The sequence below is a fragment of the Trichosurus vulpecula genome, chromosome 7 (assembly GCF_011100635.1).
Source record: "Trichosurus vulpecula isolate mTriVul1 chromosome 7, mTriVul1.pri, whole genome shotgun sequence".
Taxonomy (NCBI): Eukaryota; Metazoa; Chordata; class Mammalia; order Diprotodontia; family Phalangeridae; genus Trichosurus; species Trichosurus vulpecula.
Genome location: NC_050579.1, coordinates 167,742,402 through 167,761,400, shown reverse-complemented (window position 1 = coordinate 167,761,400; position 18,999 = coordinate 167,742,402). Strand labels below are relative to the sequence as shown.

Below are 18,999 nucleotides of genomic sequence, written 5' to 3'. Positions count from 1 at the left end.
TTTCATATGTCTAGTGTTGAGAAAGGTTAGCATCTGTAATTACCCAAATTTTGCAGATGCAGAAACAGATTGAAAGCATTTTTTTTGTAGTTGAAAGGGCAAATAATTAGTGTAGCTAGGACTCTTAATCCAGTTCTGTTCTATTAGTTCTCGTTACTTTTCTGTGCCTCATACTGTACTTCAAATGGGAATTCAAAAATGAATTGAGCCTGAGAATTAGAAGTTGCAGAACGTATTTGCCACATGCCAGCTGGCATTCGAATCTCAAAAGGGACCTGTCTGCACTTATTTAAGAGAAAGATAAATGTGTTCACTAGATCTGTTACTATAAATTCATTTAGGAGCAGGACTGAGACTCCACTAACATTCCTTTCTGCTTTGAGTTGTGGCTGGCAGATTTGGTTCACTTTACCTTTGGGAGGTAATGAGTTTTTGCTGGATGGTAAAGTGTTATCACACTTGATTCAGAACTCCCTAATAGCTGTTTCTCTTAATGTTTAAATAAAACATTTGTTTGATGTAGGTAGGGAAGAGAATGTAAAAATCCCAATCCACCCACCATTTCATAGAGAATAGAAAGAATGAATGTGACCCTGGTTCTTATAACTGGTGGGGGCCTTAGGATAGTAGAGGGTCAGGATCAGGTGGAGAGTTGCCTTTGCCCTTACATTGGAGAAAGGCCTATCCACACCAACAGAGGCTTATCTGACAATCAATAATGTGTCATTTTGACTTTTAATGGAATTATGCCTCAAAGGAGCCTTTAGTTTAACTGTGAGAAGCCAATGCAGTGCCAGTACTTTTCGAGTTTGTGTGTTTTGGTTCAATGCTGTTTGTGTTTTACCTATTATACTCCATTCTCTGTATAATTCCAAACTGATAATCAAGAAATAAAGGTCTGAGTCACTCCTTTTCTCTAAAGTCTTCAGCGGCTCCCTGTTACCTCTAGTATGAAATATAAAATCCAAAACCTGGAATTTAAAACCCTTCACGCACTTGCTCCCACCTATCTTTCTAGTTTTATATTATTACCCTTTCCATGCACTTCATTCTCATCAAACTGGTTAGCTAGCAGTTCCCTATACATGATATTTCATCATCTGTTGTTACATAATTAGTCCTCTACATCTGGAATGTATTCGCTATCCACTTCTACTTCAAGGAATCTTAGTTTCCTTCAAAATACAACTCAGGTGTTATCTCCTATTCAATGCTTTTTGGATTTCCTCAACCTGACTCCTTCCATTTATTAACTGCTTTTTCTTGAAACTGTTTTGTATCACTCAACACATTTTGTATTTAGGTATGTATCTATTGTAGTTTCCACCAATTTCCTAGCAGACTAGAGGTTTCTTGAAGTCTGGGACTAACACCGCCCACCCCTCATATTTCTGCCTTCTCTCTTTGTATTGCAGTACCAAGCACAGTACCTCAGGGCACCCAGCAGGTGCTCAGAAAATGTTTATTGTTATAAACTGCCCCAAACCACTTTATAGTGCTTTAGGTAGAGTGGTTGTTCAATAAACATTAAAGATGGTTTTTTAAAAAAAGGTCTATATCAATTATGTATATGTGACATCTGTCCCCTAGGACTTTGACATGCATGGGAACAATGGGGTAGTAATTGTTTTCTCCAGGAGAAAGAATCTAGGAACATATATATTTACCTAGGAAATTATATTATATATAATGTAAAATATATAATATAATAATATATAACATGATCACATTATATGTATTTATTGAATAGACTAGAATGCATGGATTCATGTAATAGAGCTAGCAAAAGATATAGAAAATAACTAGCTTAACCCCATGCTAACTTTTTGTCTTTGCAAATTAGATTGTTTTGAATTGATAGAAACAAAGTAAAGAAAAAATAGAAATATCAGTTTTTGTTCTCAGAAATTTTTAAAAGGTGACTTTGTTTTTGTAGACCTTTAAAAACACGTATAGTCACTCATTTTAGGTGAAAAGAAACAACATTGCCACCCAAGCATACTTCATGGTTCCTTCAATGCTGTGGGACCTCATCAGTCCTGAGATAACTTGAGGTAGATGAAATTTCACTCAGTGTCTAGACCAATTTCTGTTGCAATAGCTCTCAGCTGTGGAAATTAGCATCACTTCCCAGGTCTAGGCATTAGATAAAGCAGGCTGCATGTTAGTAAGAATTCAAATAAGGATTTAAAATATCATCAGTGGCATTTGTCAGTCCACCTTTGAGGTACTAACTTGGGTACACAAAACAGTTTTTGTTTCATGGATTTCCAGAGATCTTTCTCATGAAAGATGGGAAGACCCCAGTTGTGGCTGAGCTCACAGATTCAATGAAATATTTACATCTTAGAAAGATCAGTGCTATGCCACTCAATAGATATGGAAGGAGGAAGTTAAGAGTTCTGAATTTGTAGTCATGAGAGCTAAATTCAAAAACAAAGTTTGCTATGTGCCCATATGTCTTAGAACAAATCACTCTACTTTCCCAGTTTTCTTATCCATAAAATGGGAGTGTTTGGACTAGTGAAGACCATCCCTAAGATCCTTTTTTGAGTCCCAAATAGAAGTTTTCTCTATTCACCAATTACTCGCATTAGGAAGATGTGAGTAGTAATGTTTATATCTAACTCCTTTATAGTTCTATTGATGATCATTCGTAAATAAATTCAAATTTATTTTAGGTAGTTTAATTTTATTTAAGCCTAAACCACCTCTTGCTTAGTAACATTTCTATTCTTATGTCCTTAAATGTAATTTCTTTTCTTTGTACTGCTATTTATCCTACCCTATTTTGTACTCTTACTCAAATTTGTTCTTTAATACTCTTTTATTGTCTATACCTACCTATTTAGTCACTTATCTAGGGTTTCTAGACAAATAGATAGTAAAGTTCTCTAATTTGTATCATGCTGGGTTAAATTCACTTCAATTCAACAAAAAACTAATAAATACATATTATATGCAAAGTATTGTTGCTGCAAAAAATAAGTAAAACAAAACCTTTCTACAAAGGGCTTGCAATTTAAGAACATATCCATTTAATAAGCCAGGATAAATCTTGGCACTCTATTGCATTTTCATTGATTATTTTTTTATTAATTGTGATTCTCTATGTCCTATACAATGTTCTATTAAATTTAAATGTTACTTAGTAATGCTGAAAACTTTTAAAAGCATGGGCATTGTTTAATTTGAGCCATGTGAACACTGTAGTGCATAGTTTTTTTTTCTGTCTGCACAATCTCCCCACATGCGCACTAGAAATAAAAACATATTGCGTGTAATCATGTACTTTATTGATGATTCATAAATTGTATAATTTCAATTCATACAATGAAAATAACTTTCTTAAAGAAAAACACATTAGAATGACCTGATAATGCAATATTATATCATGAATTCAGATGACTAAAAATGAAACATGGCCCTTCTTATCTGCCATAGAGGTGATAGTCTTGAAATGCAAAATGTGATACACATTTTTAGATGTGAACCATGTGAAAATTTGTCTTATTGGACTATGAATATTGTTATCAGGGTATTATTTTTAATTTTTAAAATGGTTCAGTGAAAACAGTATGAGGGAGAAATGAATATTTGTAAAATAAATAAATGAATATATACATTATATATATTATAACTAATGCTGACTTTGAGCTTTACCAAGCAACATGTAGAAAAATGCCATAGTTGTGAACAACAGGAAAATTTAAGTGTCTTTTTCATCTTTGTTGTCAGAATTTTTAAAAATTCCATTGTTTGGTGTCAATTTTAAGGCAACTTAGAAAATGGTATTTTCCTTGTGGTTTCTTAAAGGAGATAGTTTCAAGATACTTTCAGAAAATCTGGGATGCAGGAGGCTGAATGTAATTTGAAAATCACTACCTATCCACCCAATTAAAAACAAAACGAATCAAAACCCATGTATAAAGAGCTTAGGTACCCAAATCCAACACATAATTCTATAGCAAAACATATAAAAATCTCATTTGCTTGGATTTTTCAATTTATTCAGTGTGATTTAAAATTTTTTTTTCTCCTAATTTAATCATTTAATTCTATATGAAACATATAGCCAGTTCCCTGGGAAAATGTAAAATTTCCTCAGGCTGTAATTTCTTCATGACAGAGTAATATTAAGCCACTTGAATATGTGGCCTTTGCTTCTAAAGGAAATAACAGAGGAGAACTGTCATTCATTTTATTAAAAGTAACCCTAGGCTTGAGACTCATCTTCACTTCCTGAATATTAATGTTGACAGTAGTTAATACAATATGGAAAAAAAAATGGCAAATTGTATTATAAGAAGACAACATTCTTATGCATATAAAATTCTTTTGGGGTTTCATTGTTATAAGTATCTAATTGCTATTTTCTCAAGTAAAGTGTTAATTTCAATTTATCTGCAATAAATTATCTCACTTTTTCATCCTTTTGACACTTTGTCAATATAAGTGTTGCTGAGGCACTTGAAATTCATATAATCATAATTTACAGGTGGAAGGGACTTCAGAGGCCATTCAGTCCAACCTCTCATTTTACAGATAAGGCAATGGAGACCCAGAGAAGTTGTGAATTGCCCAAGTTTATATAACTAGTGAGTGTCTAAGGCATGATTTGAATTTAGCTCTTCCTGATTCCAAATCCAGTTCTCTAAAAACTACATCCAGGACACTAAACACTAGCTTGATCATGGATGATCCAAAATGTTTTAAGGTATGAAGTCATTTGATTGGTAAATGTTGTGGTATTGTTCAGTTATTTTCAGCCAGGTCCTACTCTCCATGACCTTATTTTGACATTTTCTTGGTAAGGATACTGGAGTGGGTTGCCATTTCCTTCTCTAGCTCATAGAGAATTTATTTGCTACAATATTATAAAAGGCTTTTAAGGCCTTTCATAACCTTGCTGTTTCCAGCTGTCTTATACCTCACTCCCTTCTTTATTCCTTACTCTTTGATCCAGTGATGCTGGTCTTTTTGAAGTGATGGTCCTCACACATGTCAACCGGCAGAGTTTGATATAAGAAAGACAAATGACATTAGGTTGTCCGAGTCCAAGTTTTTATTTCTCTCAAGCTGGCAGCATGCAGGTGAGCTGCAGCCAAAGACTGAGCCCCTCCAAGGGAGCCAGTCTAGAACTGGGCTCAATTTGGGGGTTGGGGTGCCCAGTTTATATACCTTTTCAACAGGGGCTGATATCTCCCTATCATTATTTTACCTCCTGACAGTGGAAATACCTCTTCTATCAGATCACCCCCCAACCATAGGGCACCACTCCCAGCCTTGGGTCACTTAGAAAAATTTGTCTCCACCCAAGCTTGAGCAGAACACAATGGAGCTTTAGCACCTTTGATTAAATCAATTCAGTCTTGGGTTGGGGTTTGACCAGGATAAGGAGACTCAATATAGTCTTATTATCAGAAAAATCCTTCTTAAGAAAAACTGAACTTAAAGTCAGAACTTGAAAGAAGGGGGTTGAGGGGAACCTCTGAATCTCCCAGGCAATGATTACTAAGAAAAATCATTTTTTCTCACACAGAATGCTCCATCTGCTGTCTCTAAACATTTTCACTGAATCTTGGAATGTTCTACCTCCTAGTTTCTCTGCTTCTTTCAAGTTTCAATAAGATCAAACTGTTTACTTCTTATATATGAAAGACCTTAGCTTGAAAAGGCCAATGATCCCCACTGCATCCTGGGCCATCTCCAGTTGTCCTGATCCATATCTGGCAACTGGACTGAGATGGCCCCTGAAGAGAAAGTGAGGCTTTACACAGCCCTCCCTCACTTAAATCCAATTCACCTGCATATCATAGCATCACCTTCCTGATGTCATGGTCCTTTTCGAGAATGAAAGACAAACAACAACAATCTTTCAAGTCTCAGATAATTTCAACCTTCTTCAAGAATACTTTGTCCTTAATGTTAGTGCCTTTTCTCTGAAACTACCCCCAATTTATCCCGTATACATCTTGTTTGTACATAGATGTTTGCATGCTGTTTTTCTGAGACTGAACAGGAACAAGGTCTCTTTTTTGTCTTTCTTTATATTCCCAGTGCTTAGCATAGTGCCTGGCACATAGTAGGCACTTAAATGCTAGATAAGTGATTGTCTTAGAATTTGAAATTTTAAATACTTTCCATTAATGATTATGAATTGATATTTATACACCATGATTAGTTATATAGGAAACACTTCTATTCCCATTAATCTGGAAGCTAAGACTGTCAGATGAGAGAACTTTTCCAAATGGTTTCAGTATTCAGTATATTGACAGTATTCATTGTCAAGTATTATGATTTTAATGCAAATTTCCTTAGTTCTAAGATGTAAGTCCACTCCATTATGATCTGATGATTGTGGGGGAAGGAGTGATACATCTAATAATTTGCCTCTTATTTTGTTATTTAATTGTTATTCATGTCCATAATCATTATTATGGAGCTTTTTGATAAATTTAGATATATATGGAATGTTGCCACAAGAATGCTAGCCTAGGATAAACAGATATATCTCTGTAATCTTGTGGGAGTGCCACTGACTGACAAATTATCTCTGTCTAGATCTACAATATGACAAAACAATCACACCATTCAGCCAACTGGGTTAAAAAATTAAAAAGCAGTCAAACTCATTATTTAGTACCAAGTGTACAGAAAAAATAAGGATATATGATAAGCACATCTCTTACAATAATGTGATTTTTTTTTCAGATTGCTTTGTCTACTTGGAGCACTTCAAGTAGAATATTATGTGAAATCAGCTCTATATGTATCAGCATATATGTGTGATCCTTAAGGAATGTGGAGGTGACAAGAGCATTGTACTTGGAAACAGAAAATGTGGGGCAGTTATATCCTTTCTGCTGCTTTCAAGTTGGGAGACTTGGGACAAATAATTTCACTTCTTTGCACCTCATTTGTTCCACTTGTATAATGAGGGAGTTGGACCAGATAACTTTTGATTTCCCAACTACCTCTACTATTCTGATCAAATCTAATATTTTGATTAAAAATCTGAGCCATATTAGTAGATTTCTGAAATGCTAAAACATGTAATGAAATGTAAACTTTGTTTTGCACACCTGCATTTTATGTTGTAAAGCACAGTGGGATGCATATGTGTGAAACATCTGATCTGTGCTAATTTGCCATTACATTGCATTGTGGCAAATGCAGTAATCTACAGGGTTCTGTCTATTTGGAACTCATTTCACGGCTGACTAATTACACAGATGAGAAGGGGAAATAGGTCCGTTTCCTCTAAAGCAAGCTAAGCAGATGGAACAAAGTTCATTCCCACCAGTGGTGTCAAGAAGGTCCTCTTCTCAGATGCTAGGGCTTGCATCTATCTGTCAAAAACAGTGTAAGTGCACTCTTAACACAGCACTTGAGAACACAGTGAGCTTCTGGTTTGTTTTGACTAGACAAAACTTTTTGTCATATACAACACCCAAAGAGGTTATTCATTTGAGGGAATCCAGACATGAGAGGATTAATATTCATTTTAGTTAAGCAACTTAAGTCATCTTTTATTCATTTGGAAAATTAAGTGGAAAATTAATATCAGGAGAATTAAGCTAGTTTCCTGAAAGGGGATTAGTAGACTGTACCATGACCTGAAAACACAGTCTATCTCGGGGACTGGATCTTTCTAAAAATCTAAGATGAGAGAAGCACAAGGCTTGTATATTAGTATGATAATTAGGCAGGCACTTTTAAAATCTACTTTTTTTGTTATATAAGGCAATTATTTACTTATACTACAGGTATGCGTGTATATGAATTATATAGTTTGATATATTAACAAATATTAACTTTTTTGTTTCTATGTATATCAGTCTATCTGCCTATATGTCTAGAATCTTTATCATTTAATCTTTATATCTATCTATCTATCTATCATCTATCTACCATCTATTTATCTATGGCAACTTGGTGTAGTAGAGAGCTTCTCAAAACCAGGAAAACTTGGGTTCCATTCCTGCCTCTGACATATCCTAGTTGTGTGACCCAGGGCAAGTCACTTAACCTCTCAATGATCTAGCCAACTCTCTAACATTGTTACGCAAAGAAAAGGTGCTGGACTACATGTGTAGAGGGGGTTTCTTATACCAGTGAAATAACATGTTTAGTCCATGTATGTGTATATTGTACATATATACATATGTATCTCTCTCATATATTTATCTATATGCCATAGTATATATAAAACATATTTTCCAAAGTTCATTAGTGGCCCTGAGATAATTTACAGTTGAGGATCTCATTTAAGAAAGAAAAGAAATACCAATAGATGTATGTGTGTCAGTGTGTGTGTGTGTGTGTGTGTGTGTGTGTGTGTGTGTGTGTGTGTGTGTGCATGAGGGTGCTTAGTCATCTGGCAACAATATCTTATTCAATAGAGTGTCTGAGATGGTGACATTATTTTCTTCCTTGAAGAAAAATGATCCCCCATATACTTCTTTGAGACCCTGATTCATATTTTACACATAATTTTCACTGCATTGATTTCATTCTAATTTCAGACTGATGCAGCTCTAATGTATGATGCTGTCCATGTGGTGTCAGTTGCTGTCCAACAGTTCCCACAAATGACTGTCAGTTCATTACAATGTAATCGGCACAAGCCATGGCGCTTTGGGACCCGCTTTATGAGTCTAATTAAAGAGGTATGTCACTGAAAAAAAGTGTAGCTTTGTCTCTTTTGCCCTCAAGCTGCATTAACCCAGATAATATACTTGTGGTGTTTTTATTTTCTAACACATAGGACCTTTTCCTGTTTAATTCTCTCTCTCTCTGTCTCTCTCTTTTAAGAACAATTAGCATTTTCATTTGAAAGTGGTTCAAATGCCATTATTAAAAGAATAATATTTTAATAATGAATACCAAAAAGGTGGGGCAAAGTGTATTGTAAATATATGGAATATTTGGTTAGACGAGCTCCCTCAGATTCTATAATAGGGTAAATAGAGACAAAGAGCTAAAACATGAAAGCATTTTTGTACCTTTTTGTGGTGTTGTTTTTCTTTTTTTCTTTTTTTCCTATGGAAATTTATGCAGTTATGAATGCATATGACTTTTTTTCAGGATTTGTTACTAAAATCCATAAATTATTTCTTCATATTAATATAATTTCTTTTGGTCTTAAATTGATGTCTGATGTGATAATTTACATTAATGAGTTTCAATAATGGAAATTTCTATATATTATTTCCCAGTAGTTTTCTGGATGTAATATCCAATTATTTTAACAATATGAACAATTTACACACAAGCTATGAATTTTAAAAGACTATAATTATATCATAAGTTTAGAGCAAGAAGGGGACCTTAGAGATCATCTCATCTATCCCCTCTCCCATTTGATATATGAGAAAGCAGTCTCAGAGAGGTGAAGCAACTTACCCAGCATTGTTTCCCAGAGTAGTGGAAGAGTTGAAACTCAAACCAAGGGTACCTTATTTCACTAATTTCCACAATTCCATTTTGAGTAAAACTATCCTTTTCTTCTGGGAAAATCAAGCTTTCTGCCACTAGTCATATGATGATCTTATCGTGTGCAGAAAATAGAATAATCATCCTCCAACCACCTGCATCCCCAGCTCAGTGCTCTTTCCATTTGCAAATGCCCTTCAGTTTTAAATAGCTTTGAATCCTATAGTTTTACAATTTTTAATGTGAAACTAAGTAATATAAAAAGCTGGGTGTTCCAAAGAAGATGTGATTGTTGCTGAAATTTGGATGTAAATCTTCATAGATGTAACTTTCTTCACAGTAAACATACAGAGTAATTTCACTTTAGTATGAATTTGGAAGTAATATTTTATTCATTTCAATTTGAGGGAGCTTTCCTTAGAATCAAGAAAACTTAATTTCTAGTCCTCTTCACCTATATTGGAGATATGTAACCCTGAGCAAATCACTTAGCTGCTCAGTACTCTAGGCAACTCTGAGTTACAAAGACAACCGTCTCTGCTAGAGGGAGTTTACTGAGTGTTCCCTAACTCAATTAAAGTGCAGATCTGGGCCCTATCCCTAGCCAATCATGCACATCCCAGTCATGCACATGTATTGTCAAAGAGAGGTCCAGACCATATCAGAAGAGAATACAAAATATTTTTGTTGTTTTCCTTTAAAGCATCAGAAATGTAAATTATTTAAAGTTGATAAACTATTTCTCTTTCCACCCTGGGAAGCATTTATCTGTTCTCCCTTTACCTTCTACTTAATTATGGACATTATTTTTTCTTTCCTCCTAGGCCCACTGGGAAGGCCTCACAGGCAGAATAACTTTCAACAAAACCAATGGCTTAAGGACAGATTTTGATTTAGACGTGATCAGCCTGAAGGAGGAAGGTCTTGAAAAGGTACTTGAAACATTCAACTTACTTGGAATAGGACATAAAGTATAAAACAACTTCTCCTTCCTTATGAAAAGAGTGCTAGGCTGTGCTCTCACACCTCAATGAACATGGGGATATATTTTACTTCCATGAATGAAGTTATATTTAATGAATATCTCAACAAAGCAAATTTCCCTTTATAATCACTAAATTAGAGAATTGGCATGCAATTAGGGAATGGGGTAAAGTGTTCCTTTAGGCAATTTAAATATTTTTACTTGTGCCACATGTTTATCCTATCACTTTGAGATGCACACCATGTTGATTAGTTTTAGTATCTCATTACCATTATAATTAAAAAGACTTGGTTTTCTATAGGTATTCATATGTAGTTTATATCCATTTAGGCTTTTAGAGAATCTGCCACCTTGCCTAAGAAAAATAACCAAATGAGAAAGTATTTTTCTTAACTCTGAGTCATATTAAACAACTAAACAAAAAAAAACCAGCTAAAACAATTAATTCAATATATGTATATTTCACGTACAGAATATATCAGGCTGCCTGCAAAATATTTCTTCGGGGAGCTGAGTCATTTTTTTTCTTGATTTAACTCCACTGTTTTAGAAGGCAAACTGTAGGAAGGGTTTGGAAATGATAACTGAATATTTGCTTAGCTTAAAATTATTTGAATTTAATTTTGCTTATATTTGTAAAGGACCCAGCAAGGTGTTTTCCTGAGAGATGCATTGGAAATCATAGATAAAATAAATATTTAGGTGGACAGATGAGGAGAAGTTGTGATTGAGGTAAATATTATTTTAGAGTTAGTTGGATATTTTATGAGAGGCAGTATGGTAGATGGGGAGAACTTGCCTTAAACTCAAGAAGAGATGGGTTTAAGTCTTGCCTCTGACATATGCTAGCTTTGTGACTATGGGCATGCCACTTAAATTCTCAGTGTCTTAAGGCAGGTAGCTCCACAAGGCTATAAGTTAAGTATGTCATATATCTGCATTGGTGTCACATGTTTGTTGCATTCGTGAAGAGAATTTCTTCCCTTGCTTACTGGAGTTTCCAGGTACTGATGACTTGCAGATGAGGGTTCTTTAAAAAAATGGAGGGAGGTTGTCTTATAACTCATTTGTAAACTAAGAGCTAGAAAACCTTGTGTTCTTGGACATGATGAAATATGAATGCAGGAACTGTATTGAACAACTTGTACATAATACTTTTAGGTCCATTTTTCTTGGTGTCATTCCTGAATTACTTGTAATTCCTATGAGTGCATGGATAAACACTCTCCCAAGGTTTTTTTATTCTTTGGGCTTAAGACAGAAATCAGTGCATTAAGACAATTTGTATTTATATAAGTTGCACTAAGGCTGCAGTTGAAGTGTTTCTATACATATATAGAATTCTGAGTGTGCTGAGGGGCAGAAACAGGTACTCTGCAGACTATCCAAATCTCAGAAATGTAATGCAAAATCTGTATCAACATTATTGTATGCACAGTCCCCTTGCTAACATGAATCAGAGATTTGTATGACTTTTGATCCTGAAATTAGATGTTACTTGGCACTAGATTACAAATTTAAAAGAAGCTATGAGAGATAAGGCAGCTTTGGATGCATATTAGAATATAAGATTAAAGTAGGCTATGGATGAGGAGTCCCAGGTAAGGCAAGGCTTAAAGTACCAGTTAAGGAAATAAATCAGAAGAAAAGAAGATAGTCTGACAGATTGAGAGAGGAGGCTAGATGGGAAATAAAAAGTCTGACTGATACATACTAGAAACAAGCAGTGGGCCTTTTCCTAGAACCAAGTTGCTTTCAGATCCTTTCCTGAGTCATGTACTGCCTATGTGACCTATCACATAGGCAGTACATTTAAGAAGTGGAGGTTTCCAGCTCCAAGTCCAGGACTATTCCTAGAAATTTAAGACCCTGGGCTCAGCACATTATATCCCACTCCCTCCCAAAGTATTCATCCCTAAAGTTTCCAAGCAGAAAAAATTCTATTAAAAGCCTGAAAAAGAATAGAAAATAACAAAAGGACAGCTTGAAAGATATGTGTAGAATGAAAAGACCTTGCTTTGGTCTTGATGAAGGATACTTTATAAGTTTGTTTGCTTATTATTCCACAAAAAGTCCTACTTAGGTGTCTCATAGTGATGCACAGGTAATACAGGTTTCTTAGAGGTTGGTCCAATGACCAACAGGTTGACATACTAGTAAAGGGGAATAAATCATACCAATCTTGACATTTTTACTATAAACAAAATGGAAGGACAGAAGGAAGTGGCAAGTAAATGGAGGATGGCTCACACGTTCTCTTTTGAAAGGCAAATAAATGGGTTGTTGGCAATGATTTTTACTATGCATCCAAGAGCAACAGGAAACATAATTGCATGGGATATTTTGTTATTTTGTTTTACAGTACTCATAATAAATAGTTACAAAAAGATCATTATGAAAATATTTGTAGTCTATGCAGCAAAATCTGTAGCAGAGGATGAAAAAAGTAGATACATTCTTGAAGAACTTCATAAAACCTTTCAAGTTAAATAAATGTACACTTAAATATTTGATAGCTTCAACTTTAGGTAGGCTTAGGTGAGGCTGCATAAAATATGCTGAAAATAAGAAGAAAGAATAGGGAATGAGAGAGGCCAAAGATTTATAGACTACACAGAAGCCTTTTACCTATATGTCATGAATATTTTCTTTTGAAAAGAATTAGAAGATTCTAGACATAACAAACAGAATGACATGAAATAAATTCTATCTTAATAGATAACAAATTACTACTGATGTGGGAATCATTCCTAAATCAGCTATCTGCATATGGCAGACCATCAACCTCTTAGAACAAAGATCAAAATTAGTGTAAAGCTAAAATAAAGGACATAAATAAGAAAAAGATATAATGTGTGATTAAATCAACTCTAATATGATATATGTTAACAATTTATTAGAAACTAAAAATCAAAATATGTACAGGGCATAGAAACCACATGAATTTAAGTAATTTCATATAATTTAATAAAATTGAGTAAATTCTAATAGTGAGGACAGCACAAGAGATTAAAAAGCATCTTAGCAAGCACTTCTAACTTTCAAAGACACATGGTGGTCAAGGAAAATACTGGTTTAGAGTATAAACTCATTTGTAATATACAGAGAAGGAAGAAGGAAGATTATATCACAAAACAAAGTGGCACAATAAATCAGTTTAAAAATATTTGATGAGAGATACGAATTAGCATAGTCATACTGAGGGTGTGTAAGGATGAAATAGAAACAGAACAATAAGGAGAAAATGGAAAAGACTTGCAAGCTTTTAAAAATTATAACTTTTTTATCCTCAAGGAAGGTAGAAGCCCTGAACTTAGACTCTAACATCACAGTCTGCTATGTATTTTATAGAGGAGGTGGAAAGGTCACTAAAGAGAACAAAGAAAGGAAAAAACAACTAGATTAGAACAAGGGTAATTAGAAGAGATCCTTCCCAGAGGTAACACAATTGTGTGGGCATTGAGGGATTGATTCAAAATGTATGGGAAGGATGGAAGAGACAACAAAGGCATTTAAAAAATCTCAGGCATTATTAATAATCAAAGGAGAAGATGACTGAGAGAACTTTATCACTTATCAATAAATATGCTGATTTTCCTATGTAATAACATTTTTTGAGAATAATTTATAAACTCCTCAAGGGCATCTTTGATGAGATATTAAGGAAGTAAGTTCAATCAGTTAGTCAGTAAACATTTATGAAGTTCCTGTTATAAGCCAGGTACTGTGTTAAGAGCTAGAGTTATAAAAAGGGGCAAAAGACATTCATACCATCAAGAAGCTCACAATATAATGGAAGAGGCAATAAGCGAACAGATATATATGACTAAGACATTTATGTATATATATACATATACACACAGTATCTATCTATTTATCTGTCTGTCTGTCTGTCTATCTATCTATCTATGATAAAGAGGAAATAATTAACAGAGGGAAGGCACTAGAATTAAGAGGGGTTGGTAAAGCCTTCCTTTAGAAGGTGGGGTTGTAGTTAGAACTTGAAGAGAGCCAGAGAGGACACAAGGAAGAGCTGAGTAAAGAGAACATTCCAGACATAGATGACTGACAGAGAAAATGACTGGATTGGAGGGATGGAGTGTTTTTCACAAGTAACAAGCTTTCACAAGTGAACTTCCACAGTAGTCTAGATCTTAACTATTATGCAATTGACTAAAAGATGTAGAGAATGAGATCCTACTGTGTTTATTGTTGACTATAAAATTTAATAGAGCAAAATTCTTCCCTAAAATCTCTCTTTCAATAAGGTATTTCCCAACTGTACATCAAAATTGAGTTTAAAAAATCTTGAAAAATATAACGGAGATAATTTGGCCCAAGGAACCTCTGACCAGTCATGTGAGGGATATAACAACTGGCAAAACTCTACAAAGGTGTTTGCCCATACCAAAGGAGAGATCCAGCACAGAGTTCAAATTGAAGAAGGATTTGCAGTAGATGATGAATTCTTCCAGGTGCTTGTGTTTGTAGATGATAGTGTCAAGCCTTGAAACACTGCAAAGTCTTTCATATGATATTCATAATAAATAAACAGCATTTGGCTTAGCCATCCACACAGGAAAAACCAAGTAGATGAATAATATTTACTCTCCATATCATGATGTGCTTGAATGGGTTACATAGAAAGCTCAACTCTATCAGTTTGTGTATGTCTCTCTGCATCTTCTTCCGTTTCTCATTGTTTCTGCTTGTCTGTGTCAGTCTGTCTCTCTCTTCCTCAAGTTTCTTAGGTAAGCCAAGGCTTATAAAGGAATAGGAGAGTGAGAAGGATTGCTTTTTGGTAAATTTCAATGTTCCTTAAATGATCTCAAATTTATCTCACAAATAAAGGTCCACCTTTTTTTCAATGCCAATATTCTTCCAGGAATGTGGTCTCAAAGCTATAAGTCACTATAACACTATAGTCTCTAAAAAAATTAAAAATGTTTTTTCACCCTTAGGGCAATATGAAAGTACATGTTGGATATGAACAGGCTATCACTATAGCACTTAAGCAATAAAGAAATAAGTATAAACCAGCATATAGTGTTCTGTGTAAGAAATGTGTCACTGAAAATAAGAAAGGAGATGTCATGTGACATGAGCAAGAATTTAGTACTGGACAGCCTTTGAGCTTCATTGGTAACCTTATGATGTTAAGAGAAAGCAAGAAGGTCCCCAAAATGTTGAATGGATGTTGAATATGATGAACTTATTTGAGAATATGGACTAAAGTTATACTGAATGGGTGGAAAGGCATATAGTTTAGCCCGTGATCTGTAATATTGTAGAGCAGAAATGTGAAAAATGTGACCCACTAGCTACAAGAGGCCTGCAACATTCCTGAGTGCTACTCAAAACAGTTTAAATGTAATTGGGACATATTTAACAAAATAAATTTTAAAACATATGTTAATATGTAGTTTTGTAAGTCAATAATGGTTTGCAGGAATCCTGTGTACAATTTAATGATCCCCGTTTCTATGTGAATTGGACATGATTGCTGTAGAGAATATACACATCAGTGAAGTCACATATACATATACATACACACACATATACATATATGTTTATGCAGCCTGGCACATAATAAACACTTGAAAAATATTTATTGTTTTGTTTTGTTTTTTAAAGGACATGCTTTCACAGCAAGGATCAGCTTAGGAAAACAATGCATATATGTCATTCTGTCTTACCTATTTATTTCTGATCTACCTTGTTGTCCACCTACATAGCCTTTATGATATATTTATGCTAACTTGATGAACTCCAATTCAACAAGATTTAATAATCTGAGAAATACTCAATACTAAAAGTGCTAGGCAAACATGAGATATTATTATAAGGACTTTCAGGGACCATCTAGTTTACCTCTGTATTCTTAATCTTAAAGAACCTGAGTTCCTAGGAAATAGCAAAGACAGAAATCTTTTGAACCCTGGTCATTTGACTCCAAGTCTAGTATTCTTTCTATGATACCACATATTTTAAAAGATTTTAGTGAATTTATTAATACTGCATCAACTTTACCCATTTTATATGGCCTTTATTTCAATTTTATTTTGATTACACTAAAAAATGTAAAAGATGAAGATTTCAAGAGATGATGAAGGTTATTAAAATTTTTCTTTGAAGAGCAAATGAGATAACTTAGGAGTATTAACCTTTACATGATTTTAAACCTCTAAAAAGTTAAAATTTTTCTATATTAAAATTTAGAGTTGTTTTGTTTATATTTAAAGCCATGTAAACAAGTCTTTACTTTTTGCATATTTAGTTATTATTCAGGTGATCAATGGATTTATGCTTCTGTGAATCATGGAAGCAACAACAGATTCAAATGTGAATATTACAAAATTAATTTACAAAGTGTGTGTTTGTATCATGTTAGGCAGAAACTTGTGCCAGAAATCAATAATTTTTTTGCCCTAAATTTAAATCAGTCTTTTTTTTAACATTCCAAAATAAAAGATAATTAAGATAAACTGACTTCTATTACAGTTTGAAAAGGGAGAAAAATTATTTTGAAAACTTATCTACCTTAGGTTCTTTAGAAAAATGAAAACATTCTAGGGTCAGAATTCTGTTGTAAAATTGCTTCAATAATTTTAGTGACTCTGTGACTGATTACAGCTATGGAACCATACACTATTAACTTTTTTCTTGCCTATGAGAAATTTCTCCATGTAAAAGGTAAATTAAAAGCATCACTGACATCAGCAGTTATTAAAATAGTAATATCCTATCCATGTTATTTCTGGAATGATATATGGATAACCAATTCAATCTACTTAATTTTTTTCTTGATCTTTGAACATATAGTATTTAGTTTATTACACATGACCATGCTGACCACTGAAACTCCCTTCAGTGGTGACTTTCTCTTGCTTCTCTGTGTCAGAGAAATTCTAGATGTTGGTCATGGGTTTTTAATCTGAAGTTAGACAAGCCTTGTTTAAGAAAATGAAGTAGGTACTAAGCGGGACTTGAACCCAAACATTTCCTTTTGGCATCACTAAAAATGTTGTAAAATTAATTTGTGCTGGCTCACTTTTATATGCTATGCAATCTTCCTTGTCTGAGGACTGCAGTGTTGTTAAAAGTTGCCTTTTAATATCTCATATAATTGGAGAGAAATGAAGTAGTCTGGTCAATGTCCATTGCATTTTCTTTTGGCCTCCAGGGAATTTATTTTCCAGCCTTCAGTGAATATGCTGCCTGAAACCTTTGCATTTCCTAAGGCTATTTCAGAATGATCACATTTGTGCTAAACACAAATTGAATGCTGTGGATTTGATTTCAAGGTTAATCTTCCACTTAACTTCCTTTCTTGAAGAAATAGCCTTTAATAGAATGTTATCAGACTGCAATTTTTGTGACTATGGGCCTTCATCTTTTGAAGTTTCTCAATGGTAAAGATAGACTGTTTATGTGAGGACAGATAATCAGACCAAATAGATAACTTCTATCTAGGTTAATTTATCAGACATTGAATAACAGCTCTTTCAGTAAAGGTTGAGAGCATATTAACATTTTTCATGTATAAAAGTGACTGTGTTTACTCTATCCATAAGAATTACAGCTCTGGATTCTAGTTCCAGTATTGGCAGTAAGTAGCTCTGTGACTTTGGGCTTTAGATGAGACATATAATGCAGTTTTCTTAGCTCTAAAATTGGACTATGGCTCTCTATCATTTCTTTTTTTTTTTATAAATTTCTTTATTTATTTTTAGTTTACCACACACGGTTCTACATAGTTTTGAGTTCCAGTTTTTCTCCCCTCCCTCCCCCCTCCCTCCCCAAGACGATATGAAGTCTCATATAACTTCCATGTATAACTTCGCATTGAATTAATTTATGCACTAGTCAAGTCATGGAGAAGAATTTTGACCAATGGAATGAATCATGAGAAAGAAGAAACAGAACCAAAAAAAAAAAAACCCAAAAACAAAAACAAAAGAGAAGCAGAAAAGGCGAGCATGTAGTGTGCCTCAGTCTGTATTCAAACTTCGCAGTTCTTTGTCTCGATGAAGATAGCATTCTCCATCGTGAGTCCCCTGGAGTTGTCCTTGCCCCTTAGGTTGCTGAGAAAAGCGCAGTATGTCGGGGTTGGTCCTCACGGAATCCATATATCTGTGGCTGTGCACAATGTTCTCCTGGCTCTGCTCCGCTCACTCAGCATTATGTCGTGTAGGTTTTTCCAGGTTGTTATGAAGTCTGCATCATCCCCATTTCTTATGGCACAATAGTATTCCATCACCTTCATATACCACAGCTTGTTTAGCCATTCCCCAATTGATGGGCATCCCTTTGATTTCCAATTCTTGGCTACCACAAAGAGAGCTGCTATAAATATTCTTGTACATATGGGTCCTTTTCCCGCTTGTGTGATTTCTTTGGGATACAACCCTAGAAGTGGTATTGCTGGGTCAAAGGGTATAAACATTTCTATAGCCCTTTGGGCATAGTTCCAAACCGCCCTCCAAAATGGCTGGATCAGCTCACACCTCCACCAGCAATGCAACAATGTTCCAATTTCCCCACATCCTTTCCAGCATTTATCATTCTCCTGA

The 18,999-nt window shown here is 34.4% G+C and overlaps 1 protein-coding gene across 1 annotated transcript in view; it reads left to right on the top strand.

Annotated features, from left to right (window-relative positions):
- The window catches only part of GRIK2 (glutamate ionotropic receptor kainate type subunit 2), a 533,321-nt gene that overhangs the window by 174,363 nt on the left and 339,959 nt on the right, over positions 1-18,999 (top strand). Inside the window, exons 7-11 of the mRNA XM_036768273.1 lie at positions 8,532-8,675; positions 10,266-10,373; positions 11,320-11,323; positions 13,427-13,454; positions 15,648-15,660. Coding sequence (XP_036624168.1) covers positions 8,532-8,675; positions 10,266-10,373; positions 11,320-11,323; positions 13,427-13,454; positions 15,648-15,660 — 297 coding nt within the window. The remainder of the gene's footprint in view (positions 1-8,531; positions 8,676-10,265; positions 10,374-11,319; positions 11,324-13,426; positions 13,455-15,647; positions 15,661-18,999) is intronic.